The 13154-nt window shown below is 36.2% G+C and overlaps 1 protein-coding gene and 5 non-coding genes across 8 annotated transcripts in view; 1 reads left to right on the forward strand and 5 right to left on the reverse strand.

Annotated features, from left to right (window-relative positions):
* Nucleotides 1–3167, reverse strand: part of LOC113504136 (muscle M-line assembly protein unc-89-like) — a 62939-nt gene extending 59772 nt beyond the window's left edge. For all 3 annotated transcript variants that reach the window (XM_026886291.1, XM_026886288.1, XM_026886290.1), the window contains exons 1-3: nt 2886–3167; nt 2327–2498; nt 953–1064 (exon numbers count right to left, since the gene is read on the reverse strand). In XM_026886291.1, coding sequence (XP_026742092.1) covers nt 953–1064; nt 2327–2498; nt 2886–2904 — 303 coding nt within the window. In that variant the 5' untranslated portion in view covers nt 2905–3167. The remainder of the gene's footprint in view (nt 1–952; nt 1065–2326; nt 2499–2885) is intronic.
* Trnan-guu lies at nt 1467–1539 on the reverse strand. The gene has a single exon. It is a non-coding gene; the product is annotated as a tRNA-Asn (tRNA).
* Nucleotides 3168–8101: 4934 nt separating the features above from the next.
* Nucleotides 8102–8174, reverse strand: Trnan-guu. The gene has a single exon. It is a non-coding gene; the product is annotated as a tRNA-Asn (tRNA).
* Nucleotides 8175–9277: 1103 nt separating this feature from the next.
* On the forward strand, nt 9278–9350 carry Trnan-guu. Its single transcript has one exon. It is a non-coding gene; the product is annotated as a tRNA-Asn (tRNA).
* Nucleotides 9351–10173: 823 nt separating this feature from the next.
* On the reverse strand, nt 10174–10246 carry Trnan-guu. The gene has a single exon. It is a non-coding gene; the product is annotated as a tRNA-Asn (tRNA).
* Nucleotides 10247–11668: 1422 nt separating this feature from the next.
* Nucleotides 11669–11741, reverse strand: Trnan-guu. The gene has a single exon. It is a non-coding gene; the product is annotated as a tRNA-Asn (tRNA).
* Nucleotides 11742–13154: the final 1413 nt, after the last annotated feature.

Raw genomic sequence — 13154 nt, forward strand, 5'->3', positions numbered from 1 at the left:
TATTCTATTCTATGCTAACTAAGGGGTATCGTTTTGCCCAGGTATATATCTAGTCTATATAGTAGTCTATATATCAAATACATAGGCAGTTGCTCCTTATAAAACACTAGAACTTAGCTGAATCCGGTTAGACTGGAAGCCGACCCCAACATAGTTGGAATAAGGCTGGTATTATGCTAATGATGAGACATATTTCACTGGTACACCATGGTGATGTTGACTGCCGAAAACAAAACCTATTTGCTTAGGTATTTTCATGAAATGCAGCTGGCCAAATATTCAAAATGGTTTACAATAAATTTGTAACTTCAGGTGGGGAAAAAAGACGTTTGCCGAACTGCAGGTTAATTATACCCGCATCTCTATCCCAAAAGCCATCAATACAATCACTAAAGTCAGTAGAAAACCTTCAACTATATGGTGATGACAAGTGGACGTGATTTTGCGGACATCACGTGACATTTAGGGCGTCTCTTGGGCTGATTACGAAATCCTTTATATCTGGTAAAGCAGGGGAATCCTCATGGAAATCCACTTCCTCAGAGGAGAAAGCGGGTAATGTCAGACTCTTACTGACTAAACCTGAACCAACTTGCAACGTCTTCCGAGTTTGAGACGTGCTTAGTGATACTTTAGTTCTATTAGATGATAGTTTTTATCCCAATTCTGTGTTCCCGTGATTTGCTTACACGGATAGCCAAGGTTGAGGTCACCACGCCAAACCCACTGTGCTCGTAGTGTCGCGAGTTCGATCACCGCGTAGGACAAGCATTTGTGTGATCCACGAATGCTTGTCCTGAGTCTAGGTATCTTTGTGTACACGATTTGTATGTTTTTGAAACTCCCCGCGACAGAAGGATTGAAACCCTCATTGCGGGAGTCGTTTAAAAAAAGGTCATTTTCGATTTGTTACTAACTTTCAATTATAATTAAATATATTCCGGATACTTACCGTATGTGGCACATTCTCCAAGACAATCACGTTCATCTTCGGGAAGAAGTATCTACTGCGGGCCAGAAGCATGAACGCAGTAGCAACGTCGTCTTGGTAACTTCCTATCATGCTGGGAACAAACAGAACAACTATTAAATTACTTGTTTTTGGTAATGCGGGTGAATCCTCATGGACACCCGCTCCCTCGGGGGAGGGAATGGGTAGTGTCAGACTCTTACTGACTAAACCTGAACCGCCGTGCTACGTCATCCGCGTTTTTTTGTCGGTGTATGGCAATGCGTTGCAATCCTTCATACAAATTATTAAATCACCCAACACCTAAACGGCTCAAACGATTTAATCAAACATGGCTAAGTACTGGCACATAAATTGCCTTAAATCTTGCCAAGACAGACTTAATTGAATACGCTTAATCAATTCTTAAGGTATGATGCCACAGACAGACAAACACGTCACTTATAACTCCTTTTCCATTGGGGATTAAAAAGAGGTAAATAGCAAAACGAATTTTCGCCCCCGGGTGGGCTCGAACCACCAACCTTTCGGTTAACAGCCGAACGCGCTAGCCATTGCGCCACGGAGGCGTTGAAGATGCGTCCGAAACATACATATAAGTTGCAAATATTCAAGAAATATGGATAACTAATAAACAAAGAATTCGAATCAACATTAACACCTGCAAAATAAACCTAAATAAAATAAAATCAACAATGATGGCCGACGAATATGCCCCAGAACTGAAACTTGAGTGTATCCAGAAAAAACTGACAAACTTGGAATCCAACAGGACTACTATCCAACAATCGTAGCTACAGTACGTCATAACACGAACTTACTTATAAAAAAAGCAATCAAGCCTGTTGGTCTAGTGGTTAGTAACCCAGACTGCTTTAAGAGAGGTCGGGGGTTCGATTTCCACCCAGGACAAATGTTTGTATAATGAGTACAATTATTTGTTCTGTGTCTGAGCTGACATAGGCTACTTTTAACCCAAAAAAAATGTTGTATAAGAATTTTTTTCTGCAGGTATTGTTATCATCTATACTTCTATACTAATATATAAAGCTGAAGAGTTTGTTTGTTTGTTTGAACGCGCTTATCTCAGGAACTACTGGTCCAAATTGAAAATATATTTTTGTGTTGAATGGACCATTCAACGAGGAAGGCTTTAGGCTATAATCCATCACGCTGCGACTAATAGGAGCGAAGATACAATAGAAAATGTGAAAAAAACAGGGCAGGTATAAATCATAAATTATATCTTCTACCCACGGAGACGAAGTCGCGGGCAACAGCTAGTTGATTTTAAAAAGTTACAAGTTTAACTGCGGATAATACTGTAGGGGCAGAGCTATAATACTGTATGCTTACCCAGTGATCTCAATAGAAAGTCTTCTTAATTCCTTGCCGGTAGCCAAGGCGGTCCACTTCATGAGCTTCTTGCCGAGGAAGGCGAGATGGAGCCGGTTCCTCATCTGCTGCAGAGCGACCAATGAGGGCATGACATTGTATCTCGTAGCCCCCATCGATCCCTCCTCAACATCTGGTGAAGAAAGAAGAACGTTTAAGAATGAGGTTCTAGGACGGAGGTTTGAAAACCCTTGGAAAACAATAATCAAGTTTTAAAATATGTGATTACTAGGTACTATTGAGGTTTCGTCGAAAACAGAGTGGTGTACGCCATTACACCAAATCCAACGAGCGCAACGTGTCGCAGGCTCGATTCCCGTGTAGGACAAACGTAACATGTAATATCTAGCCCACTGTGTCCCACAATATATTTCCAAAATTATCCGTGTGGGCCATTTGGAACCAGCACAGTATGCGTTTAGATGGACACATTGGCTAATATATCTAATACCTCATACATTCACAGCCACATGGACAAAGTCGCAGACAATAGCTAGTTTATTATTAATTATCATCTTACCATCATCTTCTTTAAACATTGTGTGCTAATAACTGTATAATTGTTCCAAAATTACAATCTGTCTATTTCAGTATTTCGTCTGTTTGTGTACATTTTCCGTATTTTCAATATTGGTTGTAATCATTTTTCCTGCTTTTCGTCATCCCATCATAGCTATTGTAACTATAGCTGTTCTGTTGTGTTTTGGAAGTATTAAAATTATTTTGCTTTAAAAAAATATATTTTTTACGACTACATAGTTGGATGAATGTGTGACAGTTGCGTCAGAGAAAAATTAGAAGATTATTGACGTTTTCAAATAAAGAGGTCTAGAAAGAAGTTTTCTTTAACGCTTTGTTTATTTTAAAATCAAAATTAATTTATTGAAGACTAGTTGTTACCCGCGACTCCGTCTGCGTGGACTTCAGTTTACAGCGTTCGGTGGTCCCTGTTTCCTGTTAAAATAGATCCCCTTAGTTATAGCTTTTACACACATTTTCAATTTTCCCTCGGGAACTTTTTCAAAAATCGGCATAAAAGGTATATTCTTTTCCATGACACTGGCTATATGCATGCCAAATTTCATCCAAATCCGTTCAGCCATTTTTGCGTGATTGAGTAATAAACGTCCAAACATCCACACTTTCACATTTATAATATTGAGTAAGGTTATGGTGCAAAGGCTAGCACAGGACTGTGCCCAGCAGTACGAGGATAAAGGCTGTGGATGATGATGATGATGATGATGATGATGGTACAAAGTGGGACTTTTTGAACGTCACCAGTTATATCTTATCTATATACACCACCCCACATCGCCGACCCTTCGCCGCTTCCTAAATGCTCTGGCTGTTTCATATTATTCCCGCTGTTGAAGCAGGACAGCGCTATACACTTCTTAGAACGGCATCTCTTTTCCACACCTGCTATACACTTTAAAATGTCGCGGTAGGCTCTCAAGCCGGTAATACTAGAAGACAGAGTCTTTAGCAAGGCCTTAATATATCCTTCGTGACTTGAAATTTTAGCTAAAATTACTAATCACTTAGATCCTGACGAATAAAGTCGCGTACAGACAAATTTGTGGGAAAATCTAGATCTTTACTACTTATTGTGATGGGATTGATGAGTTAGTATTCTAAGTAGTTACAAGCTGTGCTTTAGCTGTGTAAAAAAAAAATCGTTTATTTTATGTTTGCATATGAGCGCGAGCTGAAAATATTGAAATTGATTCCTTGTATCGCGGTTTGTTTCACAAACATTCCAGACACATACACATTGTCACTCAGACTCAGACCAAGTGTTCGTGGATCACATAGATGCTTCCTTCGCAGGGATCGAACCCACGACACGTTACGTAAGTTTTGTCAGGTTAGCGTGGTAACCTATTGCACTCGAATACGAAATAGTTATAAATAGTGGTAGTAAAATTATATAACATAACATATTATAAGAAAAAAAAATGAATCCAGAACCTCATTTTAAGAAGCCAGTAGAAAAATCTAATAAATAAAATTCCCGTGTCACGATGTTAGTTACCGTACTCCTCCGAAACGGTTCGACCGATGTTTACCAAATTTTATATGCGTATTCATTAGGTCTGAGAATCGAACAACATCTATTTTTCATACCACACAGTGTTAAGGTTGCTCACACTAAAAAAAATATTAACCACATACAACTAGAAAAAAAATATTGGGCAAAACAACGTTTGCTGGGTCAGCTAGTAAATTAATAAGAAAAAACTAATTTCCGTTGTTTTTGACACAGTTTTTAGGCTCTATCCCCGTCTAGTCTAGTTCTTATTCACTTTAAGCGCACTCTCTAAGGATTAGCGAGCGCCGACTCAAGTAATTGCCCAAAATTGAGTTTTTAATCCCGTTACCAAGACCCCACCTTCCGTTGGCTTAACTAAATAATAAATCTTTGATAATTAATTCCTATACAGTCTCTGGTTCTCTAGTTGGTCAAATATAAATGTAGAAAATGAATTGTTTTCAATAATCTTTACTAATCGTAACTAAGTAGTTTAATGCATGCGCTGCTTGCCTATAAGAGATTGTTACACAAATATTGTATGTAATATTTTCATGGTCATTTCATCGGCCTAGCCTTTTCCCAACTATGTTGGGGTCGGCTACCAGTCCAACCGGTTTCAGCTAAGTACCAGTGTTTTACAAGGAACGACTGCCTATCTGACCTCCTCAACCCAGTTACCTGGGCAACACGACACCCCTTGGTTAGACTGGCTGTCAGACTTTTTCAAGCTTCTGACTACCTGTAACGACTGAGCCAAATAAATAAAATATACAAAACAGTTACTTTCCTTGGATAATGTTCAGCGAAATAATTGCTACCTAGTAACTATAAAAAAAGTTTAGTCATAGCCTTGGTACAACCAAAAAAGACTATTCTGACTCTATTGGATTAGATTTTGCAGACTTTTCGGAACTCTGTCTAAAAGTTCTGGCACCACTTTTCATAGCATGCAGTCTGGTGACAGACGCCCAAACGGTGTGACAGAAAGCCTTGGAAATAAGATTTCGTTTCTTGTACCCTTTGTGTAAAGAACTTTAATAGATCCTAGATTGATTTTACCCTTTACGTAGGTACATAACCCTAATAAACTAAGATCCTAACAATTCCACTCCAAATCACAAGACCCCTATAAAAATCGTAATACCCACGTTTTCTCCATTCAAATTTTATCAAATGCGGTCCAACAGTTTTTACAGTTGTAAAATGCATTCTCATCGGGTTTGAAGCTACCCTGAAAATTTCAGCCTGCTAGTTTATCGAGAAGTGCCTCAAAATTGAGTTACAAAAATCCAACGGGAACGACAAACAAACAAGAAAAGTGAGTGTATAAAAACGTGGGAAAAAGAACTCATCTTCTCGTATAAAACCGGGGTAATAACTAGTATTAACATTAAAATATATTTAACATAATATCATAGTAATCAATAAGGAATGTTCCCACAAAGCCTTTGAGGAAATTCCATACAAAGTAAGTCTATTCGATGTCATAATTTTCATCTTTAAAGCGATTTCATTTACTTGTAACCGCGTAACTAACACCAGTTGGTGTAAAAGCACTCTTGTACATAAACGGTTTTTTAAAAAAAGGGGCATTAGAATAGAAAACCTTAAATGTATAAATGGCATTTGTTTTCGACAAGTGACATGCGAACTGACACATAAGTTCACATTGTGGAATGTTACAAACATATGTATTGAGAACTCGTGCAGTTGTAGCCGTGAGCTTCTAGTTTTGACAATGTCATCAAGAAAACTAAAGTGGTCTTTATTTTCAAATTCTCTCGTCGCGTATAAAAGGACCTGAAAGATAATATCGCTTAGACCAAACCTTCTTTATCTATACTTTTAGATAAAATTGGAGTGTATGTCTGTTATATTGAAATAACTGTTTTTACTACATGCATATACCAAATACATTTTTTTTTTCAATTTTTGTCTTTCTATTTCTTTATTTCAGCAAATCTCTGTAATGGCTTAATCGATTTTGACAAGACTTTTATTGGCAGGTAGCTGATGTAATAAGGAGTAACGTAGACTATTTTTATTTATAAAAAATGTTGAAATCAAATACTAAAAAAAATCTAATTATTTAGATATCGTTTTTGTCACTGCAGACATTTAATTTAAATAACATTTTTGTTAAAATAAACGCAGACGAAATCGGGGGTACACCTAGCTAGTAACTAACTAAAATTGATAAGCGAAGCTTTAAATTCTATTGATAAATGAATGTCTTTGTTCAATTTATCTAGAATGTTTTCTGAAGGTCAAAGGGACGAATAGAGTTTTCAGACTTTCCACGTCATTAGCTAACCGAAGGTTGATGACATGAAAACGTGTCTTTCAGGTTTTAAATAATGTTGTTTTTTGGAATGTAAATATATGTTTTGGCTTTTCGAAGTTTTTAAGTTTTATTTGTAGGTGTGTGTAAGTTTAAATTGTTGATTTTATATGCGAATAGAGATTTTTTTTTTCGTTTTGCGATGAAATTTATAATCTTTGTTCCTTCCTTGTCTTTTTGGGATAACCGAGTTCAATATCTATCTTACGCTTGTGTTTATCTTATTGCTCAGTAAAACAATAATCTTACAGAGAAGTTAACCTGGTAAAGTGCCACTGAGGTTCCGTACAAATAGGCTGAAGACAACATTCAACTGATCAGTTGGTGGAAACAAATTTATGACTGTAACAACAGTTGTTTTAGCCTTAATCTTCCTCGTGAAAATTTCAAATGTCCAGCTATCACGATTCATGAGACACAAACTTGTGATTAACGGACGAATAAAGACAGCGAAACCCCAGAAATATGTCATCTATGAAAAAATGAATCACGGTTCTTGTATTTACAGGTTGATAGCAAACGGATAGACAGACCAAGGCACTTTGGCTGCGGAAAACTAAAAAAGGCCTAAAAAAAAAGTTAGTTTTTGAATTTCTTTTTTGACAAATCATAAAAAAAACAACATAAATATTATACAAAACGTGTCTAAAAAACTGTTCCACTTCGTATAGTTTTCGAAAACATCGATTGATTCATTCGCCCATCTATCGTACGAGTTCAATGCCCTGGCGACCACCCCATCCCCTATCATCTCCATTTAACTCCAACTCTAAAGATTTCACACGTGCAAAAAAAAACACACAGACATTCATTAAAAGCATTTCTCGACACTTCGATCCCCTCCAACAAAGCATTCTTCGCTTTCAAAATAATAATTTCTGTATAAGTTTCGACCAGCCTTACTTGGTCTACATTCCCCCCTTCACCACTTAAGTTTTAGTTCAACGAGGGGTGGTTTTGAGGGCGTATGGGGATCAGGTTATGCTGGTGGGTGTGGCAAGCGTGATAGATTTATACAATGCCTATTATATCTTCACAAAGACTAAGACCCTTTTTCACACCTCCTACTTTTGAATCTGATGTGGTATTTGCTGTTGCAGAGTTAGGAATATGTAGAGGGCGCACGAATTTTTTATTTGAGTAGATTTTTTAATTATTTTTAGAGGTTTTAATTTATTTATAGGTCACAAAGGACAAAACATTAAAACAGTAAAGGACACTGTCTAATTTTCGTCTATTTTTATGCCATGGTAAATAAATGTAAGATTTAATCATTTGAACATTTCAGAGATTTTCGATATTAAAAAGTTTTTTTTTTTCAAATTGCATTGTCACTTAAATGCTCAAAAAAGACACTCGCCCCCGGGTGGGCTCGAACCACCAACCTTTCGGTTAACAGCCGAACGCGCTAGCCATTGCGCCACGGAGGCGTTGAAGGTTCAATTGAAACATCTCCCTTTTTATCCGACTATAAAAAAGAAGAGATTTGTTATTGATTTTAATTTCCTATGTTAAAAAAAATATGTTTGATATTAAAGAATGATGCTATTTGTATAATTTTTAATAATAATTTTACAGTGCTCCGTTTGTTATAAAATTGGCAGACTTGACGTATTGACTCAACCATTTTGAGTTTTACAGAGCATTCTGTAATTTACCAAATAATATACATGAGAATAGAATTCTCTTATCAATTTTAAACACATACTTGTAGGTAAAATTATATTCATTCGAGCGTCCCCTGATTGTCCCCTCAAATGTATTTAAAAGTCACTTCACTAGCCTTAAAACATTATCATTCTCATACATATAAGTCCTTTTTAATGTGATGTAACATTCTCTGTGTGATAAATATAGGTAGGGGTGTGATAATTATAGTTAAAGCAAAGGACTAAAACAATTTTTGTCACCTCTATAAATTCTTAGGTCTGTAACGATCGTTCACACCTCAGATACGGTGACAAGAACGCCACTCGAGAACTGTGGGAGTCCATAATTTGTATAATGAACATGCTATAGACATACAACCTATACAACTCGTACAACCCCATAAACCATACTATAAAAGGTGTCGGGGTGTAAAACTATAGAGCGCAACTCAAATACTGGATAGTTTCTAGACTTTTTTCATATTGAAGGGTTTTAGAAATAGGGGTAGTAGCTAGACAACAATTTTTCTCTTAGATTTTTTATTAAATTTAAATGTTTTGTATTTTTTTGAACTTTGGCCGGTAGAGGGCAGTTTAATTAAAGAGTCGGTTTATGATAGAAAAATATGGCAATTTGCTAATTTAAGTAAAGAAAATAATTGTAAATATACCGGTCAATTATGAGTCAGGCTTGCGACTCTAAAGGTTCTGTATAGGGTTTACAAAAAAAAAATTGCTAGAGAATCAAGTAGATGACATTTTATTAAAAAAATATTGGACAAAGTCAGTTTTTCATGCGTGTAAAGTTGCTAGCAAAAATAGTCTTTTATTAAAATGTAGGTAGACTGATCCTTATGAATGTTAATTTGACGTCTACACAGCAAGCCTCCGTGGCGCAATGGCTAGCGCGTTCGGCTGTTAACCGAAAGGTTGGTGGTTCGAGCCCACCCGGGGGCGTTTGACAGAGATGTTTCCGTTTTGATTCCGACGAGCAAAATAAGGGAACTTACCGCAATAATGGCTGATCTACGCTTTAACTTTCTGTTTGTCCCCAAGTTCTATATAGATGAAGTGAGTTGTGTTTTGCACATTGAAAAAAAATGAAAATGTCGATTTTTCATTTTTACATAAAAACTATGATCAACATTTTTTTTTAATTATGAGCTATAAGTTGATTAAAGTACGTAGTGTATTTTCGATTAGTCAAAGCAATGTTATTGTTTTCTACATACCGTAACTCGTAAACTTAATAATGTAGTTCAGATTGACATGAAATTGTTATTAACAATTATAATACACGGCAAAAGATACTGGTAGTATTGAGAACCTCCTGCCTTTTAAGTCGGTTAAAATGCAATACCATAGTGCAACGGAAAATATTCACGAAAAGAGATATTATTGATATTGTCAATTTGTTTAAACTGTAGTGATCCAAGCAATCTTTGGGACAACTACGTCACCACGGCGCGTGAGCGAGACCGCACTAGTGCGCCGTCGAGTTCACGCACGCTTGGCAACGACTGTCTCACCGGTGTGTCATGGAAAAGAAAATAACAGATATGTCAGTTAGATAGCAACCTTTACAATATTAATAGAATATTAAATCCGTCTCTTAATTTTATTTGAACCTCTACAAAACTATCATTCTTATCCACTACTGTTGAAAATTGAAGCTGAAAAATTATTTGGTAAAATAGAAAATCTTTCATAAATACCAAATGCATAGAAAATGGTCTCGAAAGTGCGGACCACAGGACTGAAGTAAAAGGACAAAAAGATTCGCCCCCGGGTGGGCTCGAACCACCAACCTTTCGGTTAACAGCCGAACGCGCTAGCCATTGCGCCACGGAGGCGTTGTTTCTATTTAAAACAAATATAAGGCAGAGTTTTATTTTTTTTACCAAAATTTTAATGAATTCAAATTTTGCCATTTTTCGATATGAGTGTTGCTTGCTTGGTTGCTCAAGAATAGGTCGTAAATGATTTAAATGGTCAAACAACATTATCTGGGTTAGCTTATAATCCTATAATATGTATTACTAGCTGTTACGCGGTAATAATATGCAAAAGCAATATCTTTTTTTTACGCATGCAGATAACATTAGCCCATGTTTTAATCAAAGATGTCATCGAAATTGGTTCGTCTTTTTAAGCGTGAGGAGGTTACAAACACACTCACTCACTTCCGTATCTATAATATTAGTGAGATTCCGTACTTATATTAAATCAAACATTTATCTGAGATACAACTGCCGTCAATGTGTAGTTTTATTCGTTGGTTATCATTAAAGATCTGTTACAGAAATGGTAATAAAATTATTTTTTTTACACTAAAAAAAACTTCACTTTAAACATAAAATATTTCTTCAACATGAACACTCATTTTTTTTTTACTATTGAACATTAAAGGCAAAACCATCCACCATTCTGTCACTTAAACTTTTTACTTCCTTTTTCTTATAATTTGCACTTTAATCATTAAAATAGTACGTAGCACTCCATCTACAAGAAAGAAGACTACCTACTTGACATATTTCTATTCATACTACATCAAAGCACTGGTTCCCCTAGCCTAGCCTATGTAGGGGTCTATATAAGGGTGGGCTATGTAAACCTAGGCGAAAACTATTTACAGAGAGGTACCTATGGGTAGGGTAACGCAACGATGCTTAGGTATGTGATGTTTTTAACCGACTTTATAAAGGAGGAGGTTCTTAATTTGGATGTATTTTGGAAGAGACTATTTTTTTTTATTAGAGAGTTTCTTTTGTTATTTCAGAAAAAATGAGTGTGTATGTGATTATGGTCTGTGTTTGCCGATGATTTTATTTCGTTGCTGTCAAAATATGGAATCTATATTTGTCTATTAAGTAGATCTTACGTTAAAAGTTGAACCTTTGTACAACAAATTAAAGTTTTAATTTTTGATGCCTCAGAACTTCGGACTGTATGAACCGATTTTGTTGATTCTTTTCTGTTTAACGTGAAATGGCTGACATTTGGTCCCATAAAAAAAACATCAAATTGGCCCAATAGTTGGTTGTATGTTTTGTTGTTAAAAAATGCCGCCGTGCGCCGTGTATGGCGCTGTCCTGCTTCCAAAACCACAACAATATTAGTTTAATATGTGGTGGTCTACCATCTTCTGTGGGGTTCCTCACCTCAGTTTGTAAACTCAATTTAGTCCTAGCTTCTAGGAATTGACATGTTAAAAATACCAACACATCATTAAACATTGAAACATTAAAAGAATATTTAAAGAGTAAAAGATAAAACGCCCCCGGGTGGGCTCGAACCACCAACCTTTCGGTTAACAGCCGAACGCGCTAGCCATTGCGCCACGGAGGCCGTGGGTTTTCCTTTAAAACACTTCATTTTTACCCGACTGCATCGAAGTGGGATTATTTTATTGTAAAACTTTAGCTCTTTAGCTTTTTTCAGGTATATGCAGCAGAAATACATCATATTCTGTGAAAATTCATTTATATAGCTATGACGGTTCATGAGACACAACATGGTAATGGAAAGACGGACAAACACCAGAACCTCAGTTATCTGGTCCCATTTTTACCCTTTTCTTTCAAAACCATATGAAACAAGCGAAAACATTGAAATAAACATCACTATATAAATCATATGATAAGCCTACATCTGAGGATAAAACCTGCTTGCTTCAGCCTCATGAATTAATCATTTGTCACGAAGTTATTCACTTCTCTTTGACATAGTTTATAACGGAAATAATATTGTGAAACATCCAAATCCCTACTAATATTATAAATGCGAAAGTAACTCTGTCTATCTGTCTGTTACGCTTTCACGTCTAAACCACTGACCTGATTTTCATCTTTTCATGAAATTTGGTACAGAGATAGAGTTGACCTTGAGAAAGAACATAGGATAGTTTTTATTCTGGACTTTTGAAGAGTTCTCTTGGAAACGCCATACAACAGACCTAGTTAGTTATTCATAAAGATGAAAATAATCCTAAAATAACACTAAGCGCCATTTTCAGAATCACTGATTAGCCGCTGGCTGGCAGACAAATTTTATTGAGGAATGTGACACTCTTTGTATGAAAGAATCTGTCAAGTTATTTAACGGGAACTTATGTGGCGGTAGTAAAACAGGCCGTAAGACTTGGATAGTAAATCAGATTAATTTATGGCCGAAGCCCAGCAGTGGGACATATCGAGATACTCAGAAAATCTAAAGTCCAATCTCATAAGCTCTATGAATGCTTGTTAGTCTTTCAGACAAACTATCACAGTTATGATTTTTAGACATTATTGAAGATTAGACTTATTTATCATTTCTGCAGAAATTCGTCTGTTTTAGGCTCTATCTCATGAACTGTGATAGCTAGACAGTTTAAATTTCTACAGATTGCGTATTTCTGTTGTAGCCCTAACTACAAATAATAACTGTAATAAATAAAGGTTAAGTTAAAATTCGTACAGTCGTAGATTTAACGGTAAACATTTTTTAAATGTTCGTTTTGAGCCTTTTTGTACAGAAACTTAAATTCACGAGTTTGACTCACACTTGACCGGCCCTTTCCATCCACATTTGCACTTATACGCAATACTAGCTGTTGCCCGCGACTTCGTCCCCGTGGGTAGAAGATATAAGTAATGATTTATACCTGCCCTGTTTTTTTTCACATTTTTCATCGTATCTTCGCTCCTATTAGTCGCAGCGTGATGTTTTATAGCCTAAAGCCTTCCTCGATGAATGGTCTATTTAACACAAAAAGAATTT

The sequence above is a fragment of the Trichoplusia ni genome, chromosome 21, assembly GCF_003590095.1.
Source record: "Trichoplusia ni isolate ovarian cell line Hi5 chromosome 21, tn1, whole genome shotgun sequence".
NCBI lineage: Eukaryota > Metazoa > Arthropoda > Insecta > Lepidoptera > Noctuidae > Trichoplusia > Trichoplusia ni.